Here is a 20321-nt window from a genome sequence, read left to right as displayed (position 1 = left end):
GCTCGACGAGGACGACGCGTCGCCGGAGCTCATCTTCACCAAGCCCGCGCTATGGACGCTGACGCCACCGAGGTCGGTGTCGCGGAGGTCGACGCCACGGTGGCCACCCCCACTCATCACCGCTCGATGAGGACGACGCGTCGCCGGAGCTCATCTTCACCAAGCCTGCGCTATGGACGCTGACGCCACCGAGGTCATTGTCACGGTGGCCACCCCCACTCATCACCGCTCGATGAGGACGACGCGTCGCCGGAGCTCATCTTCACCAAGCCTGCGCTATGGACGCTGACGCCACCGAGGTCATTGTCACGGTGGCCACCCCCACTTATCACCGCTCAAAGAGGACGACGCGTCGCCGGAGCTCATCGTCGCCAAGCCGGTGCCATGGAGGTTGACACCGCCCCCATCACTCGCGCCCACTTCGACACGATGACAGCGTAGAGGACGATGACGGGGAGCCCACAGAGATACCGCCCATCGTGAACATCGTCAGGCCGACGCCTTGGAGGTCGATGGCACATAGGTCGCCATCTCCGCTCTATTGGGCCCATCACCCACTTCGCCGCGCCGGAGACATGCTACTCAAGGCGGAGATCCGGAGTTTGGTGTCACGACCTTCCTCCTTCATGAAGCCGGTGCCGTGAACGAAGGCATGGAGCTTGCCACGACGATATCGCTATCGACGTCGCCGAGCCAGTGCCAGGGAGGCTGACATGGAGCTCTCCATCACACCACTAGTTTCCACTTCGTCACGCCGGGTGCCGCGGAGTTCACCATCACGCGGCCCATCACCGCTAACTCCTGCACATGCCCGCACTATGCCGCCGGTGACCACGAGATGGCTGCGCTGAAGACGGTGTCCGTTGCCGCCGACTCTGTGGCATGGCGCGACGGTGCTACACTGAACAAGCTCATGTACGGGCCATCGGCCACGCATGTGCCTATGCATGGCCATGCACGTATATTCCTTCGGGTGGGAGAGCATTGTGTGCACACCAATCATATAAATGAAATAAAAAAAAGCTACACGGACAGAAGCTCTCACTCAAGGATGATGCCGAAGGAGTTTCTCATCATACTGTCTACTACTTCATCACGCCCGGGGTCGTTGAAGACGAATACGCAAACTCCACCGACATCGGCCCGTCTTCCGTTTCGCCACGCCATACACCATCAAAGGCGAAGATGTAGAGCGTGCCCAAGCGTCATCCGCTCCGTCAAGTCGGACGCTCGACGAACGCCGGAGTTCCAAAGAGGACGCCACACCGTGAAGACGACGCCCTACAATATCGCCCGCATCCCGCTCATGAAGGTGGTGCCCCGCGCCATGATGCCGCTGCCACCCACAAGCCACAACACGCTCATCAAAGGGCGGAGTCAAAGGAAGTTGATGCCATCCAAAGTCGACGCAGACGATGCCTGTCAGCATACCGATCTACTTCATCATGCTCGGTGTCCCCAAAGATGGAGACGCACAACACCCCACCTCCTGCTTGTCCACCTCGTCTTACTGTAGAGCTCTGAAGATGAACATGTGAGCACGGCGACGTCCACTCGACGCCCAGACTCGAAGGGAAGGCCGGGGTCCCACACCATGATGCCATGAGAAAGATGGCCTCCTACCCCGTGTCGCTGCTACCGGCGCCACGCTCATTCGGAGGCTGAAGCCGAGCAAGTTGGCGCCGCCCGAGGGCAAGGCGCGGCTGCAGGGCGACGCGACTTCAACGACAACACTGCTCCTCTACGAACTCGTGAGATGACGCCTTGACGACGCCGACTGCCGTGGACTCGGTGTCTGGCCGGGACGAGGTGTCGACCACTCAGGCCATGCTGGCGCGAGCAACGCGACGGTCATACACCGAAGCCGGTCTCCATCGACAATTACTCCCGCAAGGCGTTGACCCTTGTACACCCCGAGAAGCTACTGGTCGTCGAGAAGTCCGAGCCGAGCGTGATCCATGCTACCCCAACAACAACTCTTCCAACGCCGCCAAGACCGACGAGGCACGACGGCGAGGGCGAGCGCGGCCACCGCAATGGCTACGCTACTCACGGCGTGTGTACCAACGGGGACACGGGCTCTGTCGCCGCTCACACACACATCACCATCATCATGCATGAAGAAAGCGAAGCAAAGACGATGAAGACGACCACACAGCTCAATCGGAGGTATCCCGCGGAGCAACCCGCGGGAGTAATTAACCGGGAGCCTTCTGAGGCCCCTGGAACCAGGAGATCATACAATCGCCACAGCCAGCTTGGCCATGCTAGTAGGCCACGGAGCGCACCTTTTTTCTATGGGATATTGTAATTTTATTTCTCCAATGAGATTAATGAAATAGCCGTTCCCGTATCTTTTTCTTTCTTTTTGTAGTACGGTACACTGGCACGCCCGCATACTCATTTCTCTATTCCCGACGTTTGAGAGAAACACACTCCCTTCTTCCCTTCTCCTCAGAGTTTTAGATGTTTTTCTCGTGTCAAACAGTCCTCGTAAAGCTGTTTTGACGATCTCGAAACCTTTTTTTTTTGGAAAAGAAGGTTAAAACCCCCGGCCTTTGCATCAATCGATGCATACGGCCATCTTTATTTATTATTCCTCAAGGGTCTAACAAGAACATACATCAAGCCACCCAAAATCACGCACACCTACAAAACTCGATAATGTGGAGTGCTCACACTCCCCATATCTAACACCGATGTCGTCGCCGATCCATTCACCTAACGTCTCGGGACCAACAACCGGTGCAACAGACCTAAAGAGTGCACCACATGCACACGTTTTAGACACCACCATCATCATCGGACCGCTGACCCATCTTCAGGAGAGAGACCCGCATTATCTTTGCCAGTCCGTCCATCCGTTGACACCACCACGGCGCCAAACGATGCCACCGCCCCGCGATTGTCCATCCAGACGCGAAGATTATGGAAGATCGATCGTGCGTAGCACCTGCCGAGCAGGCATGACACAACATAGCACCTTTCGGTCAGGCATGACTTGACATCTCCACCAACGATGCTTCCAAGAGATAAACGACACCGTAATATCACCATCATCCGATCAGGAAGACCAGATCCTAGGGTTTCCTCCGGAGCAGCATGAGTGAGTCGACAGTCGTTACTCGACAATGCCTTCATCAAGGTAACGGCGCAGAACGCCGCCATTGCCTGCCATCGGCTCGATTTTCACCGGCAACTATGTCTTCCCGAATCACAGCCGGAGCTAGATGACGGATCATGAGATCTGATCATCCAGCCTCAGGCCGACCACCTCCAACGGAGGAGATGGCCACCACCGCCGACTGCACCGGCCAGATCAGATCGGACTGGAGGTGCCGCCGATAAGACCACCAGGCCCTCCACGCCGTCACCGCCAATCCCAAGGCAGATGGCGCGCCACCGCATTATAGCCGGCCGCTGCCGCCCAAACTGGGCCAGCCGCTGCGCCCGTAGCCCACGCCGGCGTCCATGACCGGGCCGCCCGCCCCGCACCGCCCCTAAGACGTGGGAGAGAGGGACTCCTTCGCCACCGCCGTCGGCCCCGGGCTTAGCCCGGCGGCATCCCTCGGCGGCGGCGGTGGGACGAGAGGAGGTAGTGCACGCCCCCGGCGGCTAGGTCTTGGGCGCCGCCCAAGTCATCCTAGTGGGGGACGACGCGGGGGTTGGGCAGGTGCTTTGTCTAATAAACAATAATTAGCTCAAAGGAAAGAATCATCTGAATACAATCACAGATTAGGACAACTTGAAGTACCAGAAAATCAAGCTCCTCATAATATCATCCAAGTAAAAGAGTTGCAAGTCAAATGTATTTGGAATTTGAAAGATTTCTCTGATGGCGAGTTCTTATGATAGCATTAACACCAATAATGGTGAACCAAATAAACACACTTGGTTTTAATTAAACGGGCACAAATAGAATAGACAATTGCTGAAATGAAGCACAGCATGAAAATAGTTCAAACAATGGTTTATCACAGATATTATCACTATTAAAATGCTTCTGAACTTACCACAAACGTAATCAAGTGAGTCATAGCTTCATAACCAGTCTTTTTGGGAATACTTTGGCACAATAAAAAGGACTGTCACTAGATGTTCCGAAGTGACCTTATCCTGTGGTTTCATGAGGCTGGAAAGGTCACGCTGCTAAAATGCAATACAAGAAGAACAAATCAATCAGAGTAGGACTCAAGGCAATCAACAAACGTAGCATAATACTATTTCCCTTTGTCCCATAATATAAGAACGCTCTCTTATATTATGGGACGGAGGGAGTATTACCAAGCATGTCCCTCTAGAGGTAGTCACAAAGTATGGCGAGACAATTTACCTTCCAATTTTCTTCCTGTTGATTGCGCCAAGCTGGCTCTTAACATTACCACATTCAGCAACTCTAACCTGGAAAAGGCCATATTCAGTATTTTTGTAAATCCAACATCCACCAAAACACTTATTTTCATCTGTAATCTATTACAAAGTAAAATGAAGGTCTATATAAAACCAAGAACTGCACTTGTGATGAGGGGTGGAGACAAAGGACTGGCAAAATCGACGCGGTATTTTAGTTATAACTACTTCAAGATATCCCTTTTCCTGACAAAATCTGGTACCAACCCCTTGCTGTTTGCATCATGAACATTATCTGGCAATTCAATACCAGAAAATGGTTTAAATAATCATGAAACTAGCTGCGCAAACAGGTAGCAAGAGGGAACCAAACAGACAAGACAAAACAGAAAGCTACATCCAAAATATATAGAGATACTAAGCTCCCATGATTTGAAGCGTGCTGGTGCTTCGTGGGTTGTAGGGTCGCTGGGACCCACATGTAAGAGGTTGTTTGTTGCTTAGTTCTATTTCTCTTTCTCTCTTTAATCTTTTACATATTTTAATTCATGAGAACTTATTAAGATTTGTGAATATTAAAAACCAATATTTTTATATTTTTAGCTTCATTAATATTTATTACATTCACGGATATTTTTAAAGTTCACGATCATTTTTGAAGTTTGTGATTTTTCTTCTAAAATTGAGAAATTATTTAATTTGTAAACATTTTCTGAAATCCATGAATAAATATTTCAAAATCGTGAACATTTTATGTAATTCATGGTTTTTAAAATTCAAAATATATTTTAAAATACTGGAAATATTTTAATTAAATTAAAAAAAGGATAGTCTATTTTTCTAAGCTAGGAGTGGAGCGAGCTGAAAAACGCTAACCGAGTGAGAGGAGTAGGGACTCAAGCTGAGCAAGCGAGAGCTCGTGGGCCGACCCATGTGAGTGTTATACCAGCAATTCCATGATTTTAGCGTGGAGTATGAGCTCTCAAGAAACTCACACGACCACCAACGGCTGGCACCGAGACTGAAACATGTAAAGACACCACAATCACGCACCAAACAGCTTTATTCTCATGTAGGAACAAATACTATCTCCAACAAGAACCCGACATTGATATACAAATGAAAAAACGCCTTTAGAAAATAATTCAAACACAAGTCAACATAAAAAAATCCAAACAAAACAACTGACCACAACAATCTACTAAATATAAATCAATTAATCCCATATGTGAAGAACAGTGTGGCAAAGCGCGTGTTAGCCTCTAGTCTACCAATTAAGTGTGGCAGAGTTCTATTTAAAACATTGTTCCTGACATTTTTTTAAAAAAGTTCATAAATTATAAAATATGTTCCACGGTATTTTATAGAAATTTAAATGAAAATTATATTAAAAATAAACAATATTCTAAAAAAATCTTCGCATAAAAAAAGTTGTGCCACTTGAAAAAATGCTTGTGAACACTTAAGAAATGTTTGCATGTTATAAAAAATGTTCATCATGACTTTTCTGAAAATATTAAACTTGTGTTTAAAAATGTTCACTATATATTTTTAAAAATTTCTGTTTGCAAAAATGTAACTTATACTCCTGGATGAAGATCTAACGCCCCTAGATGAAAGTGACTGATGCAATTATATTTTCAGGCACCTGAGGTATAGTCAGTCCCTTTTTTGAGTTGGCGTCGTACTATGTTTCCGTGTTGAATGAACGTGTGGTACTCTTTGAAAAATGAAATAAGGAAATAAATAAAGTACTTAGTACAGGGCAATCAAGAAAAAAGATTCCAATACTAGTGCCGGCCTCACTCACGAGTGAACCTCTTTTCTTTCCCATGCTCAGACTGGAAAAGGAACTCGTAATGTGAATCTGATTCGCTTCGTGTGGACGTGTCCGCGGGATCCAAACACTGCTGCTACAGGAATGCTATATCATAACACGGAGAGACGGAGGAATACAGCAAACGCTTTCAAAGGGGGCTCTATTCGGAGGAGGGGAAGAGGTACTCTTTCGAAAATAGAAAATAAAATATAATAAAATAGTACTATTAGTGCACGGCAATCAGTAAAATATACTTTAATTTGAGAACCATCTGAGATTGGATGGTTAGGAGGATACTGGTGCCCCAGCCCATCAGGATTCAAATTCTAAACTTGGCACTGCTGCTAGCATTTCTTTTGAATTTATTTCAGGCTCTTCGGCGATGTTAATTCACTGTGAGGAGACATTCTGCCGACACACACTAGTGCTGCAACTTTGTGGACGTACGGTCAGCACCTTAACTAGCCAAGGACAACGCCATGGCTGCTGTCTAAGGAAGTATCAGCTTCATTATTAGTCCAAGACAACGAACGTCATGGCTGCACCGAACAAGTTGCTCTTCCTGATCATCATCCTAGCTACGGCCTCTTCCATCGACAGCGCGACCGAAAGATTCAACGGGAGCTGCGTCCCGGCCGAGAGGGCCGCGCTGCTCTCCTTCAAGGCAGGCATCACAGGCGATCCGGACGATCGCCTCGTCTCATGGCAGCGAGGTGCGCACGACTGCTGCAGGTGGAGCGGCGTCATCTGCAGCCGCCGGACAGGCCACGTCGTCAAGCTCGACCTCCACTATGATTTTTCATTTGAGGATTTTCTATCATCCAGTGATGACCCTGAAGACCACTCGCTGCGCGGACAGGTATCCTCTTCGCTGCTTGCTCTCTCGCATCTCAGGCATCTAGACCTGAGCGGGAATATTGTCCTCGGAGCTGGAATGGCTATGCCGGGATTTCTGGGCTCTCTTCCAAGTTTGACTTATCTCAACCTCTCCGAAATGGGATTTCATGGTAGAGTGCCTCCTCAGCTCGGCAACCTCTCCAAACTGGTACAACTTGACATTAGAAATTATTACAATTATCATATTTTATACTCAGACGACATATCTTGGTTAGCGCGTCTCCAGTCGCTAGATCATCTTAACATGGGCTACATCAACCTGAGCAGAGTCGTTGACTGGGTCTATGTGGTCAATGCACTTCCCAATTTGGTTGCACTGATTCTCCATTTTTGTTGGCTTAATGAGAGTAATGTTCCATCATCATTTATACAACACAACCTTACAGTTCTTGAGGAGGTTGACCTCTCTTTTAACAATTTCTATAGTCCGGCTGTACCTAACTGGTTGTGGGATGTAAATGGCCTCAAGAGCCTTAACCTAGAGGCTAATGAACTATCATGCCCGTTTCCTAACAAGCTGGGAAACTTGACCTTGTTAGAGACACTTAACATTGCAGGAAACAACGTCCAAGGGATAATACCTGGAACAATGCAAAATATGTGTAATCTAAGGTCTCTAGATCTCAGTGCCAACAACATCGACATGGACATAACAGAGGTAATAGACAGAATACCCAACTGTTCTTGGAAGCATTTGCAAGAGCTGAATCTGAGATATGCCAACATCACTGGCACGACATTACAGTTTGTGTCAAATCTAACTAGCTTAACCATGTTTGATGTCAGCGAAAACCAATTGAGTGGTCCGGTGCCTGTGGAGATTGGCACGCTTACAAATTTGACTCACTTATACCTTGGAAGCAACAACTTGATTGGTGTGCTGTCAGAAGATCATTTTGCTGGTTTGATGAATTTAAAGTACATTGACTTATCTCACAATAATTTGGAACTTGTTATTGATTTGCATTGGGTGCCTCCGTTCAGCTTGGATGTGGCATCATTTCCATCTTGTCATTTGGGTCCCCAATTTCCTGAATGGCTTCAATGGCAGAAGAGCATCCGTTATCTTGATATTTCAAACAATGGTCTAGTTGGTCGGATCCCAGATTGGTTTTGGACTAGCTTTTCTGAAGCTCGGCATTTAGACATCTCCATGAACCAACTTAGTGGTGACTTACCACTCAATCTGGAGTTCATGTCAATGATTACACTTTCAATGCGGTCAAATCTACTAACTGGCTTGATACCCAAGTTACCAACAACAGTTGTGGTACTGGACATATCCATGAACTCTCTAAATGGGTTTGTGTCGGATTTCCGAGCTCCACAACTTCAGGTTGCTGTTCTGTTTTCCAATTCAATATCCGGGGCTATTCCGACGTCAATTTGTGAAATGCAACAATTGCGGATCTTAGATCTTTCGAACAATCTGCTTTCAAAGGAACTTCCTGATTGTGGCCGGAATGAGCCGAAGCAACGTAACCCATCTAGCAGCAACTTTTCGAGAGTCAAGACAATGAGTTCTTTCAGTTTGAGAATCACTACTCTTCTCCTTAGCAACAATAGTTTTTCAAGCAGATTTCCTTTGTTCCTACGACAATGTCCAAGTCTTATTTGTCTCGATCTAACTCAAAACCGATTCACTGGAGAGTTACCTGGATGGATTGGTGAAGTCATGCATGGTTTGGTTATTCTACGGTTAAGATCAAACAACTTTTCTGGTCACATTCCGGTTGAAATAATGGAACTCCATGATGTTCGTATTCTGGATCTATCCAATAATAACTTTTCTGGGGCCATACCACAATATGTGAAAAACATGAAAGCTTTGACTGGCACTGCTACTGCTAATGATTCAATAGCTTATGACATTTTATTTGAAGGGTACCGTGACAAGTATTTGGCAAGTGGTATGGGACTGTCTAATGATAGCTTCTTGGTGGTGATAAAAGGGCAAGTGCTTGAGTACAGGAAGAATATCTTATATTTGATGAGCATTGATTTGTCTTGCAATAGTTTGACCGGAGAAATCCCAGATGAACTAAGCTCCCTTGGTGGTCTCATAAGTTTGAATCTATCATCAAACTTGTTGAGTGGAAATATCCCATATAAGATTGGCAACCTTCGATCGCTGGAATCTCTTGACCTGTCAAAGAACAAACTTGGTGGTGAAATTCCTCAGGGCTTATCAGATTTGACATACCTGAGCTATTTAAACTTGTCATACAATAATCTGTCTGGAAGAATACCCACGGGGCATCAACTGGACATCCTCAAGACAGATGATCCGGTTTCTATGTACATTAGTAATCCTGGTCTTTGTGGACATCCAGTTCCAAGGGAATGTTCCAATCCTCCTAGAGATCTGCCCACCAATGGAGCTTCAACGGGATGTCTTGAAAATGGTTTCTCTCAGATGGATCTTTTTCTAGGATTAATTATTGGTTTTGTGGTGGGCACTTGGATGGTGTTTTTTGGACTTCTGTTCATAAAGAGATGGAGTTATGCTTATTTTGGGCTACTCGACAAGCTATATGACAGGTTGTATGTCATTTTTGTTGTTACTTCGCAAAAATGGTTCGGACCACAGATGTGAATTAATAAAAGAACTACCAAAGATGCCGCTACAAGATTAAGGGCCTGAAGAACTAATTTCCATATTGTATTGTCAAACACTTTACCACTCAGAAATTATTGATGTATTGTATTGTATCTTGGTACCGCTGGTGGTAGTTGTGCATGCCACAAGGTTTCATCTCATAAAATATATGTACCCTGCTATGGCATACCCATTAATTGTGTAATATTATTCAGAACTACATGGATTTCTTATGCAACGTAATGTGCTAGGTCACCTTGCATGCTTAGATGGTTGTTTTGGATAATAAGATGTATGGACTGATTTTGCTGAAGTACATTTTTATTACCTTTCAGCGACATGTATTTCCATGTATGATCAACTTCTTGTTAGATACTCCCTCCGTCCCAACATGTAATACCATTTTTGACAATCATAGTATAAAAAATGATCTTACATTTTGGTACGAAGAGAGTAGAATTTAGTGAAAACTAAACTTTGTATGTATGTTTTCTAAATGTCACTTTGTATTGCTGTTCATCAATGTTGTCACCTATTGATGAGATGCAAAAAAGTTATCAACTACGTATTTCTGTGGCAAGGAAGTAATGAAGAGAACACTTTATTCAATACAATCTCTGCTCCCAGCATATTGAACGTGTCAATTTGAAAGCACGCAATTTTGTGTATTTGGTTTTTTGGCTGACCAATACACATTACAATCAACAAGGGGGCAAAGATGTCATCTACTTGTCAAACAAATTCATGCCAGTGAACACCATAATTGTTTATATTACCCAGCTTATTCACCTTGATTTTGTTATTATAGATTCTGGTTACTAAAAATTACAATAATGTACCCAGTAATACAACACTGCACAAAAAGTAAACAATTGTAACAGCGTAGCAAAACAAGAAAAAAGAAGTCCCACGTTCTGCCAGGATACGTTCCAGGTTCTCCGAAAATCTACATTATTGATCGGCGCAGATCATCTACTACAGCCGCAACACACCCACCGTCGCAGCGCCGCCATCCACACCGCACTGCACCGCAACCACAACCACCACCAAAATGCACCACAGCGCCGCCCTCAGGAGCACACCGCCCTCCGCTACGATTATCCAATTCCAATATATGATTATCTATCTTACCCTGAAGACTACTCGATTCGAGGACAGGTATCTTCTGCGCTGCTTGCTCTCCGACGTCTTAAGCATCTAGATCTGAGCGGGAATATTGTCCTAGGAGATGCAAAACCTATGCCAGCATTCCTGCGCTCTCTTCAGGGTTTGACGTATCTCAACCTCTCAAACATGGGTTTTCATGGTAGAGTGCCGCCTCAGCTTGGCAACCTCTCCAAACTGGTACAACTTGATATACATGGCTACATCAACACTGGTCGTCTCTACTCAGATGATATATCTTGGTTAGCGCGTCTCCAATCGCTACAACATCTTGACATGGGCTCCATCGACCTCACTCGAGTCCTTGACTGGGTTCATGCGGTCAGCGCACTTCTCAATTTGGTTGCACTCATTCTCGATGCCTGTTGGCTTGAGGACAATAATGCTCCATCGTCACTTGTAGGCCACAATTTTACGCTTCTTGAGGAGCTCGACCTCTCTTATAACCATTTCAAAGGTTCGGCGGCATCCTATTGGTTCTGGGATGTAACCAGCCTCAAGAGCCTTAACCTAGAGCATGGTGAATTATCAGGCCCGCTTCCTAACGAGTTGGGTAACTTGACCTTGTTAGAGACATTTAACATAGGAAATAACAACATCCGAGGGATGATACCAGCAACAACGCAAGCTATGTGTAATCTGAGGTCTCTAAATCTCAACTTCAACATCATCAGTGCGGACATAACAAAGGTGATAGATAGGATACCCAACTGTTCTTGGAATAAACTGCAAGAGCTGAGTTTGGACTATGCCGACATCACTGGCGCGACATTACAATTTGTGTCAAACCTACCTAGCTTAACCATGCTTGACATTAGTGACAACCAATTGAGCGGTCCAGTGCCCGTGGAGATTGGCGTGCTTACAAATTTGACTGACTTATACCTTGGATCATGGAACAACTTGAGTGGTGTGATATCAGAAGATCATTTTGTTGGTTTGATGAATTTAAAGTCCCTTGACTTATCTGATAATAATTTGGAACTCAATATTGACTCGCATTGGGTGCCTCCATTCAACTTGCATCGGGCATCATTTTCATCTTGTCAACTGGGACCCCAATTTCCAAAATGGCTTCAACTACAAGGGAGCATCAACGACCTTGATATTTCAAACACAAGTCTAGTTGGTAGGATCCCAGATTGGTTTTGGACTACCTTTTCTGAAACTAGATATTTGGACATCTCCTTGAACCAGCTTAGCGGTGAGTTACCACTCAATCTGGAGTTCATGTCAGTGATCCCTCTATCAATGCAATAAAATCTACTCACTGGTTTGATACCCAAGTTACCAAAAACAACTGAGGTATTGGACATATCCCATAACTTTTTAAATGGGTTTGTGCCAAATTTCCAAGCTCCGCAATTGGAGGTTGCAATTCTGTTCTCCAATTCTATAACCGGGACTATTCCAACCTCAATTTGTCGACTGCGACAATTGCGGGTCTTAGATCTTTCGAACAATCTGTTTTCAGTGGAACTTCCTAATTGTGGCCGAAAGGAACTGAAACAACAGAACCCATCTAGCAGTAATTTTTCAAGAGACGATTCAGTGAGTTCTTTCAGTTTGAAAATCACTACTCTTCTTCTAAGCAACAATAGCTTTTCCAGTGGATTTCCTTTGTTCCTACGACAATGTCCAAGTCTTCTTTACCTCGATCTTGCTCAAAACAGATTCACTGGAGAGTTACCTGGATGGATTAGTAAAGCCATGTCTGGTTTGGTTATGTTACGGTTAAGATCGAACAATTTGTATGGTCACATTCCAATGGAAATGATGGAACTCCACGCTATTCGAATTCTGGATCTATCCAATAATAACTTCTCTGGGACCATATTGCAGTATCTAAAAAAATTGAAAGCTTTCACTAGCACTGTAATTGCTAGTAATAAAGTATTTGATGATCCTTTCAAAGAAGTATACGAAGACAAATACTCATTCGTGGATATGGAACTGCATTATAATGATAGCATCTCAATGGTGATGAAAGGGCAAGTGCTTGAGTATGGGGAGAATATTGTATATTTGATGAGCATTGATTTATCTTGCAACAGTTTGACTGGAGAAATCCCAGAGGAACTAAGCTCCCTTGCTGCTCTCATAAGTTTGAATTTATCATCGAACTTGTTGAGTGGAAATATTCCATATAAGATTGGCAACCTTCAATCGCTGGAGTCTCTTGACCTGTCAAAGAACAAACTTGGTGGTGAAATTCCTCGGGGCTTATCGGATTTGACATACCTGAGCTATTTAAACTTGTCATACAATAATCTGTCTGGAAGGATACCCTCAGGGCATCAACTAGACACCCTCTAACAGATGACCTAGCTTCTATGTACATTGGTAATCCTGCTCTTTGTGGACATCCACTTCCAATGCAATGTCCTGGTCCGCCAACCAACGGAGATCCAACAAGGTTGCCTGAAGATGGCTTGTCTCAAATGGATTTTCTTCTTGGATAAATTATTGGTTTTGTGGCGGGCTCTTGGATGGTGTTTTTTGGACTTCTCTTCATGAAGAGATGGAGGTATGCTTATTTCGGGCTACTCGACAAGCTAACGATAGGTTGTATGTCATTTTCTTGTTACTTGGAAAAAGTGGTTCGGACCACGGGTGTGAATTAAGCAAGAACTACCAAAGATACCGCTACAAGATTAAGGGGCCTGGAAAACTTATTGCTATATTGTATTGTCAAACACGTCGCCATTTAGAACTTACTGATGTATTGTATTGTATCTTTGCACCGTCGGTGGTGTTGTGAGTGCCACACGGTTTTGTCTCATAAAATAGATGTATTATGCTATTTCATACCCATTAATGGTGTAATATTATTCAGAACTACTTGGATTTCTTATGCCACGTATTGTGCAAGGTCCCATTGCTTGCTTAGATAGTTATTTTGGATCATAAGTTGTATGGACTGATTTTGCTGAAGTACGTTTTTATTACCTTTCGGCAAAATGTATTTCCATGCATGAGCAACTTCTTGTTAGATACTCCCTTTGTTAAGAAATATAAAAGGGTTTAGATCATTGAAATATAACGCTCCAATATTTCTTTACGGAGGGAGTAAAATTTAGTGAAAACAAAACTTGTATGAATGTTTTCTAAATGTCACTCTGTATTGGTGATCATCAATGATAAGAGGCAAAACAGTTATCAACTATTTCAGAGGCAACAGGCAAGTAATGAAGAGAACACTTCTTCAATACAATCTCCTATTGAACGTTTCAATTTGGAAGTATGCAAATTTGTGTATTTGATTTTTTGGCTGACCAATACACATAACAGCCAACAAGGGGGCAAAGAGGTCATCTACTTGTCAAACGAATTCACACCAGGGAACAACATAACTGTTTATATTACCCAGCTTATTCACCTTGATTTTATTATTATAGATTCTGGTTACTCAAAATTACAATAATGTACCCATTAATACAACACTGCACAAAAAGTAAACAGTTGTAACAGCGTAGCTGAACAAAAAAAAGAGAAGTCCCACTTTGTGCCAGGATACGTTCGAGGTTCTCCGAAACACTACATTATTGATCGGCGCGGATCATCTGCTACAGAAGTATAAACCGAAACCGACATTACCATGAAAGAATTGGTGTCACAAAATAATATACATCGAACACCCTCAGACAAAGTTTATGGTGAAGGAGACGTAAGGGTGGGACTCTGCCTCGCCTCCCAGGCCAGCAGCCATGCCCACGTCGTCTTCGGATCTCCAGTAGCTGCTGCAATTCGAAGGTTCGGTAAGCGAAATTCATGAGCAGGCTGCGAGTAACAATGACAATGGGCTGCAGCCTAGGCACGGCATTTACCTGTTGGCGTTGCCGCATAGCCCTTCCAAGATGTTCCTTACTTTCTTCTCGCTCTTTGTAGATGGTGCTAGGACAACAGACTGATGCAAACACAACAGGGATCAGACATGACAATGTTAACCGTACAACAAGAAGCTAAATTACCATGAACATCGCAGTTGTCTGTTGTAAAAACTAGTTACAGATCAGATGTGAAAGTATAAAGCTGGGTGTCAAATAACAGCCAGGGAAATTTACCAGGAACCGTGCAGGCAGACCATATCTCAGAATACTCTCTACGAAGACGCGAACAGCAGAGAAATGCATCCAGGAGCTAAATACCTAGAAATATAGTACAGGAACCGTGAGAACAGATATTTGTTGATAAAGAAGAAAATAAACCTAGCAAACCATGATTGCACATCAAGCAAGCAACTAAAGCCCAATATTCTAGGCATTTTTCTGAAATACTCACTCTGTTCCTAAATATAAGTCTTTTTAGAGATTTCACTAAAAACTACATACGGATGTATATAGACATATTTTAGAGTGTAGATTCACTCATTTTGCTCCATATGTAGTTCATAGTGAAATCTCTAAAAAAGACTTATATTTAGGAACAGAGGTCGTAACTATCAACAATCATGTGATACACAGCATTATATATACTATAGCTATAGACTCTCATCAGTTAACTTCTGCCATGATGACCACTGGGAGTAGCACTGCCATACACAGACAAATAACAGCACAGTAGTTTTCCATCAATAGAGAAGCGCATCAGTTTTAGCTATTATTACGATTTTATGAAAATGGGCAGATATTGAAGTTCTGCAGAGCTTAATCGATTGAATAGCAGACATTTGTAGCTTGATACTAAGTAACAATCATGGATCAGAAAACAAAGGGGATGCATCCTGATCTGCTTAATGAGTTGACCACCATATGAGTTCGCCCTAAACAAGGATGCACTGGTGATAGAATGACAGCATTAACAAAAATAAGGCCCGGATTCCATTATGCCATGAAGTCACAACTCCATTATTGTCCTTGCATTTTTAACAACAACAACAACAACAAAGCCTTTAGTCCCAAGCAAGTTGGGGTAGGCTAGAGGTGAAACCCATAAGATCTCGCAACCAGCTCATGGCTCTGGCACATGGATAGCAAGCTTCCATGCACCCCTGTCCATAGCTAGCTCTTCGGATTCAGATTCAGCATGATTTGGTAACACCATGATCTGATCTTCAGACTACCACTGAAGAAGATCAATTAACCAATTATTAACCAGTGAACAAATTCAAAACCTTTCTGTTCAGGCTTGTGGTTTAACTAGAAAAGATTCAAAGGGTTGTGGAGGATAACAGAGTAAATAGATGAGAAAACTACAATAGCATCCAACCGAGACCTGGAGAGTAGTTCATAATGAATGAGTTTTGATGAAGAACATCTGTGCAATCAAATGAAATGTTTGAACAACTTATTTCTAAAGTATCTTTTGCAAATGTAGATGAACTAAGGGCATGTGGTTTGTTCACCTTACAGTTCATATACAAGATTAGAACATAATACACTGCAAAAGACATGTACCTCACTGTAGCTTGCATAGCACCATTGCAATAGAGAGGTCCTCATAACTTCCTGGTCTTGCAGCAGCTTTTCTAGCTCTTGCTTCCGACTCTCCTGTGCTTCAGGACTATACTCAAAGTCACGGATCTGAAATCAAGTGTGAAACAGAAGTTAGTGGATGACAAAATAGTTACGAGAATGGCAGGTACGAACTGACAAGATTAATTTTCGCCTAGCTATTAGGAGGTATACCAAAGGCTACATGGAGTACTGCCACAGTGCCAAATTAAGGTTAAATGCAAGCAATGGTTTAAAAGAAAGGATCAGGGCAACAAAGTTACCTGGAAACCTTTCTCACGAGCATGGACCTTAAAGTTGTCAACAACCTTGGCAAATAATGTTACAGTGTAGAGAGCATACTCATTGTCCTCGTAAAGCTTTTTTGACGATCTCGGAACCTATATAAACAATAATTAGCTCAATTGAAAGAATCAACTGAATACAATCACAAATTAGGACAACTTGAATGCTCCTCATAAGGGCAAAGTAAATAGCATCCAGGTAAACGAACTGCAAGTCAAATGTATCTAGAATTTGGAAGATTTCTGTGATGGCGAGTTCTCATGATACCATTAACACCAGAAATGATGAACCAAATAAACACTCTTGGTTTTAATTGAATAGCCACAAATAAAATAGACATTTGCTGAAATGAAGCATGGCATGAAAATAGTTCAAACGATGGTTTATCACAGACATTATCACTATTCAAAGGATCCTGAACTTACCACAAACGTATCAAGTGACTCGTAGCTTGATAACCAGTCTTTTTGGGAATACTTTGGCACAATAGAAAGCAGTGTCACTAGATGTTCCGAGGTGACCATATCCTCTGGTTTTATGAGGTTGGAAAGGTCACGAACTGCTAAACTGCCATACAAGAAGAACAAATCAATTAGAGTAGGACTCGAGGCAAGCAACAACGTAGCATAATACGAGTACCAAGCATGTCCCTCCCTATAGAGCTAGTCAGGAAGTATGGTGAGACGATTTACCTTCCAGTTTGCTTCCTGTTGATTGCGCCAAGCTGGCTCTTAACATTACCGTATTCAGCAACTCTAACCTGGAAAAGGGCATATTCAGTCCTTCTGTAAATGTAACACCCAACCAAAACACTTATTTGCATCTATGAGTACAAAATAGAATGAAGGTCTATATAAACCAAGATTGCACTAGTGATGAGGGGTGGAGACAAATGGCAGGTGAGATCAACACGGTATTTCAGTTATAATTACTACAATTTATTCCTTTTCCTGACAAAATGTGGTACCAATTCCCTAGTTGTTTGCATCATGAATGAACATTATGTGGTAATTCAGTGCCAGAAAAGGGGACAGAAGACAAAATAAATACTCATGAAACTAGCTGCACAAATAGGTAGCTAGCCGGAACCGAACAGACCAAGACAAACAGGAGGTGAGCTACATCCAAAATGTACCAATTGAGCGCTGAGGAGCAAATTTAAATGTTATAAGAAACACTGTCCAAAATACAGTAGCAAGCTAGCCTAGCTAATGCAGTGTTAAGTTGCTGCAAATGTTCCCAAATATTACTGCCATCCATGCGTGATTTGTTGGTCAGTATGAAGAAGAACTGGACCAATGAAGAGAGAGAGAAGCAGAGTTAATCGTCACCTTCATGTCGTCCTCGATCTTGGCGACCTGGGACTGGATGCTGGCGACGGTCTCCTTGAGCGGGGCGTTGACGGGGTACTTGCCCTCGTCCCACACGAACCTGCAGAAATTAAGGAATGTGTAAGCAGTGGGCAGATGAGGAATGTAAGCAGCGGCACAGGGCACGGGCAGAAGGAGGGACCTGGTGAGGTAGCTGTCGACGGGGACGCCGTCGACGGTGAGGGTGCCGGGCTCGACCCCTCCGGCGCGCTCCAGGTCCTCGATCTGCCGGCGGATCTTGTGGGAGACGCCCTCGATGAAGATGTTGGACTGCAGCCAGAGGCCAGATCAGGCTGGGGGTAAGAGAAGAGGGGTCGGGGGCAAGAAGATCGGGATGGGGGGAAAGCAGGTACCTTGACGAGGTCGTCGCTGAGGGCGAGCAGGGAGTCGAGCGTGCCGGGGCGGAGATCCGGGACGGTGAACTGCGCGGGGAGGCCGGGCGAGTCGAGTCAGTGAGGGGCAGGAGGCGGAAGGCGATTGAAGGGCGGAGGAGGAGGAGGAGGAGGGAGGGGGTGCTTACGCGGTAGAGCGGGGTGTCGAAGGAGTGGCGGGAGATGGCGTCCTGGAGGCGCGCCCAGAGGGCGGTCTTGCCGGCGGCGACGTTGTCGTCGGCGACGGGCAGGGCGGCGATCCAGTACCGCGTCGCCATGGTCGGTCGTCGCCGGCGAGGGGGAGCGGCGGGAGGGGGAAGGTCGGCTGGATTTCGATCTGCTCTTCTCTTGTGTGTGGTGGTGGATCGGGGACGGGGACGGGGACGGAAGAGGCAACGGCGACGTGGCCACGTGTGCCCGTCACCTCGACGTGGACGGGGCCCACCTGTCTGTCACCACCAGCTCCCCTCTCCTGACTCTCTGTCCAGCCAGATCAACAACCTCTTGTTCAAAATTCACAAATTCATCCACAAAAAATGGTGAAGGGTGTTTGAATGTGAATAAACAAAAGCGAAACAAGGTAATAATCTGCTTACAAGTTTGAATTCTTACAGGACATAATTTTTTTTCCCGTGGACACTTACAAAAGGACGGGTTCGTAGTTAAGAATCCGCATGTGTGTTTTTTTTTCCAACAAGTGCACACCCACTCCACAGTGTGATGCGGCGCTTCCTTTCTCAAGTAGATCCCTCTCGAGTGGGCGTTCGGATCGTAGTACGTCTTCACCACTTGAGTGTTCAGGTCTTCGGGAGTAGATCAGAAAAGGTCTTAACGATGGGCTCTTCTAGTAAGTTATACTTCGTCTTTTTATTTAGTTTTCTCTACTTGAGTGTCTTCACTAGTGTTTACTCGACCCGATCTTTGGGAGGAAGGTATAACATGACTTGAACGATCTGTTACTTGGCACAAATGTGTGCTTCATCTTCGTAGTTTGCTTTCTCTGCGGCAATTCACATTGACATGATATTTATGCCACGGATTTGGATTTGTTATGTTTTCGCAAAGAAAAAGTTTTGGATTTTTATCTAGTACCTAATTTTTTTAATATCTTTTACTGTTGCGGTTTCACACTAAGTGTGCCTTGCGTTCTCTCTTAGTTGTGTAGTGTGTGGATGTGTACACCAATGGGACCCAGGAGTAGTCATGACTTGTGTATGCCAACCAACAAAATCCGTGACAACTTAAGCTAAAAAAACATCTGTGACAACTTCATAGTTTTTTCGAAAAAAACATCCCCCATATGTTAATCAACTAAAAAAGTGCTTACAATTGTTCATTACATCATGTGCCACATAGGGCAGAAAACTAAACTAAAGAATACCCTCCGACCTATTGTTAAAACTAAACTTAGCAATCTCATGAGCCACCGTGTTTGCCTGACGAATGATCTTGAAGATCTTGAAATTATTTGTAAGTTTCATAATGCTCATCGGTTCCTTCTTAAGATAAACAAAAGGAGGCATGTTAAGAATATCATTTGCATGCACTAGTATATGCTTGCTTATCAGAATTATGGGTGCACATATATAGACCCATGTCCTCTTGTAGCTCCACCCATGACTGCAGGCATGCCGGAGCTAGTAGTTAGCAAAATTTCAATTCAATGTCCGAGCTCATCTGCACCCTATAAACAGTAAATTCAAAAAATAGCAAAACAAATGAAATTTTAGAGAATCTTCTAGGTGCGTGCCAAAATTTCAAAGGTGTTTGGACATTTTAGGAGCTCGTGACAAAAAATCTGGTTTATAGCGCACTTTTTGGAAGTTTGTTTGACAAGCCAAAATTTTATTTTTACCACGAGCTACTCAAATGTTCAAACACCTTGAAATTAGCGCGCGCGCGCACACACACACACACACCTAGATTATTCTCTCAGCTTTCATGTGTAAAAAATCGGATTTCTTTGAATTGCTTTTCTATTTTTTTTACTGTTTATCGATGGGTGCAGCTGAG

General features: G+C 44.3%; 2 protein-coding genes and 1 pseudogene across 2 annotated transcripts; 2 read left to right on the top strand and 1 right to left on the bottom strand.

Moving 5' to 3' along the window:
• The first annotated feature begins 6704 nt into the window (after positions 1 to 6704).
• On the top strand, positions 6705 to 10031 carry LOC123101705 (receptor-like protein EIX1). The gene has a single exon (XM_044523039.1). It carries the CDS (start codon positions 6705 to 6707, stop codon positions 9660 to 9662), a length of 2958 nt encoding a protein of 985 aa, XP_044378974.1. The 3' UTR covers positions 9663 to 10031.
• A 467-nt stretch (positions 10032 to 10498) lies between these two features.
• Positions 10499 to 13453, top strand: LOC123082782 (receptor-like protein EIX2; annotated as a pseudogene).
• A 732-nt stretch (positions 13454 to 14185) lies between these two features.
• On the bottom strand, positions 14186 to 18714 carry LOC123149800 (V-type proton ATPase subunit C). Its single transcript, XM_044569542.1, has 11 exons — positions 18458 to 18714; positions 18291 to 18359; positions 18080 to 18207; positions 17899 to 17998; positions 17260 to 17327; positions 16993 to 17134; positions 16546 to 16662; positions 16226 to 16351; positions 14894 to 14977; positions 14657 to 14736; positions 14186 to 14569 (listed from the first exon to the last, which is right to left on the bottom strand). Exons 1-11 carry the CDS (start codon positions 18584 to 18586, stop codon positions 14470 to 14472), a joined length of 1143 nt encoding a protein of 380 aa, XP_044425477.1. The 5' UTR covers positions 18587 to 18714; the 3' UTR covers positions 14186 to 14469.
• Positions 18715 to 20321: the final 1607 nt, after the last annotated feature.

This window comes from Triticum aestivum, chromosome 1B (assembly GCF_018294505.1).
Source record: "Triticum aestivum cultivar Chinese Spring chromosome 1B, IWGSC CS RefSeq v2.1, whole genome shotgun sequence".
Taxonomy (NCBI): domain Eukaryota; kingdom Viridiplantae; phylum Streptophyta; class Magnoliopsida; order Poales; family Poaceae; genus Triticum; species Triticum aestivum.
This window is presented reverse-complemented; position numbering and strand designations above follow the sequence as displayed.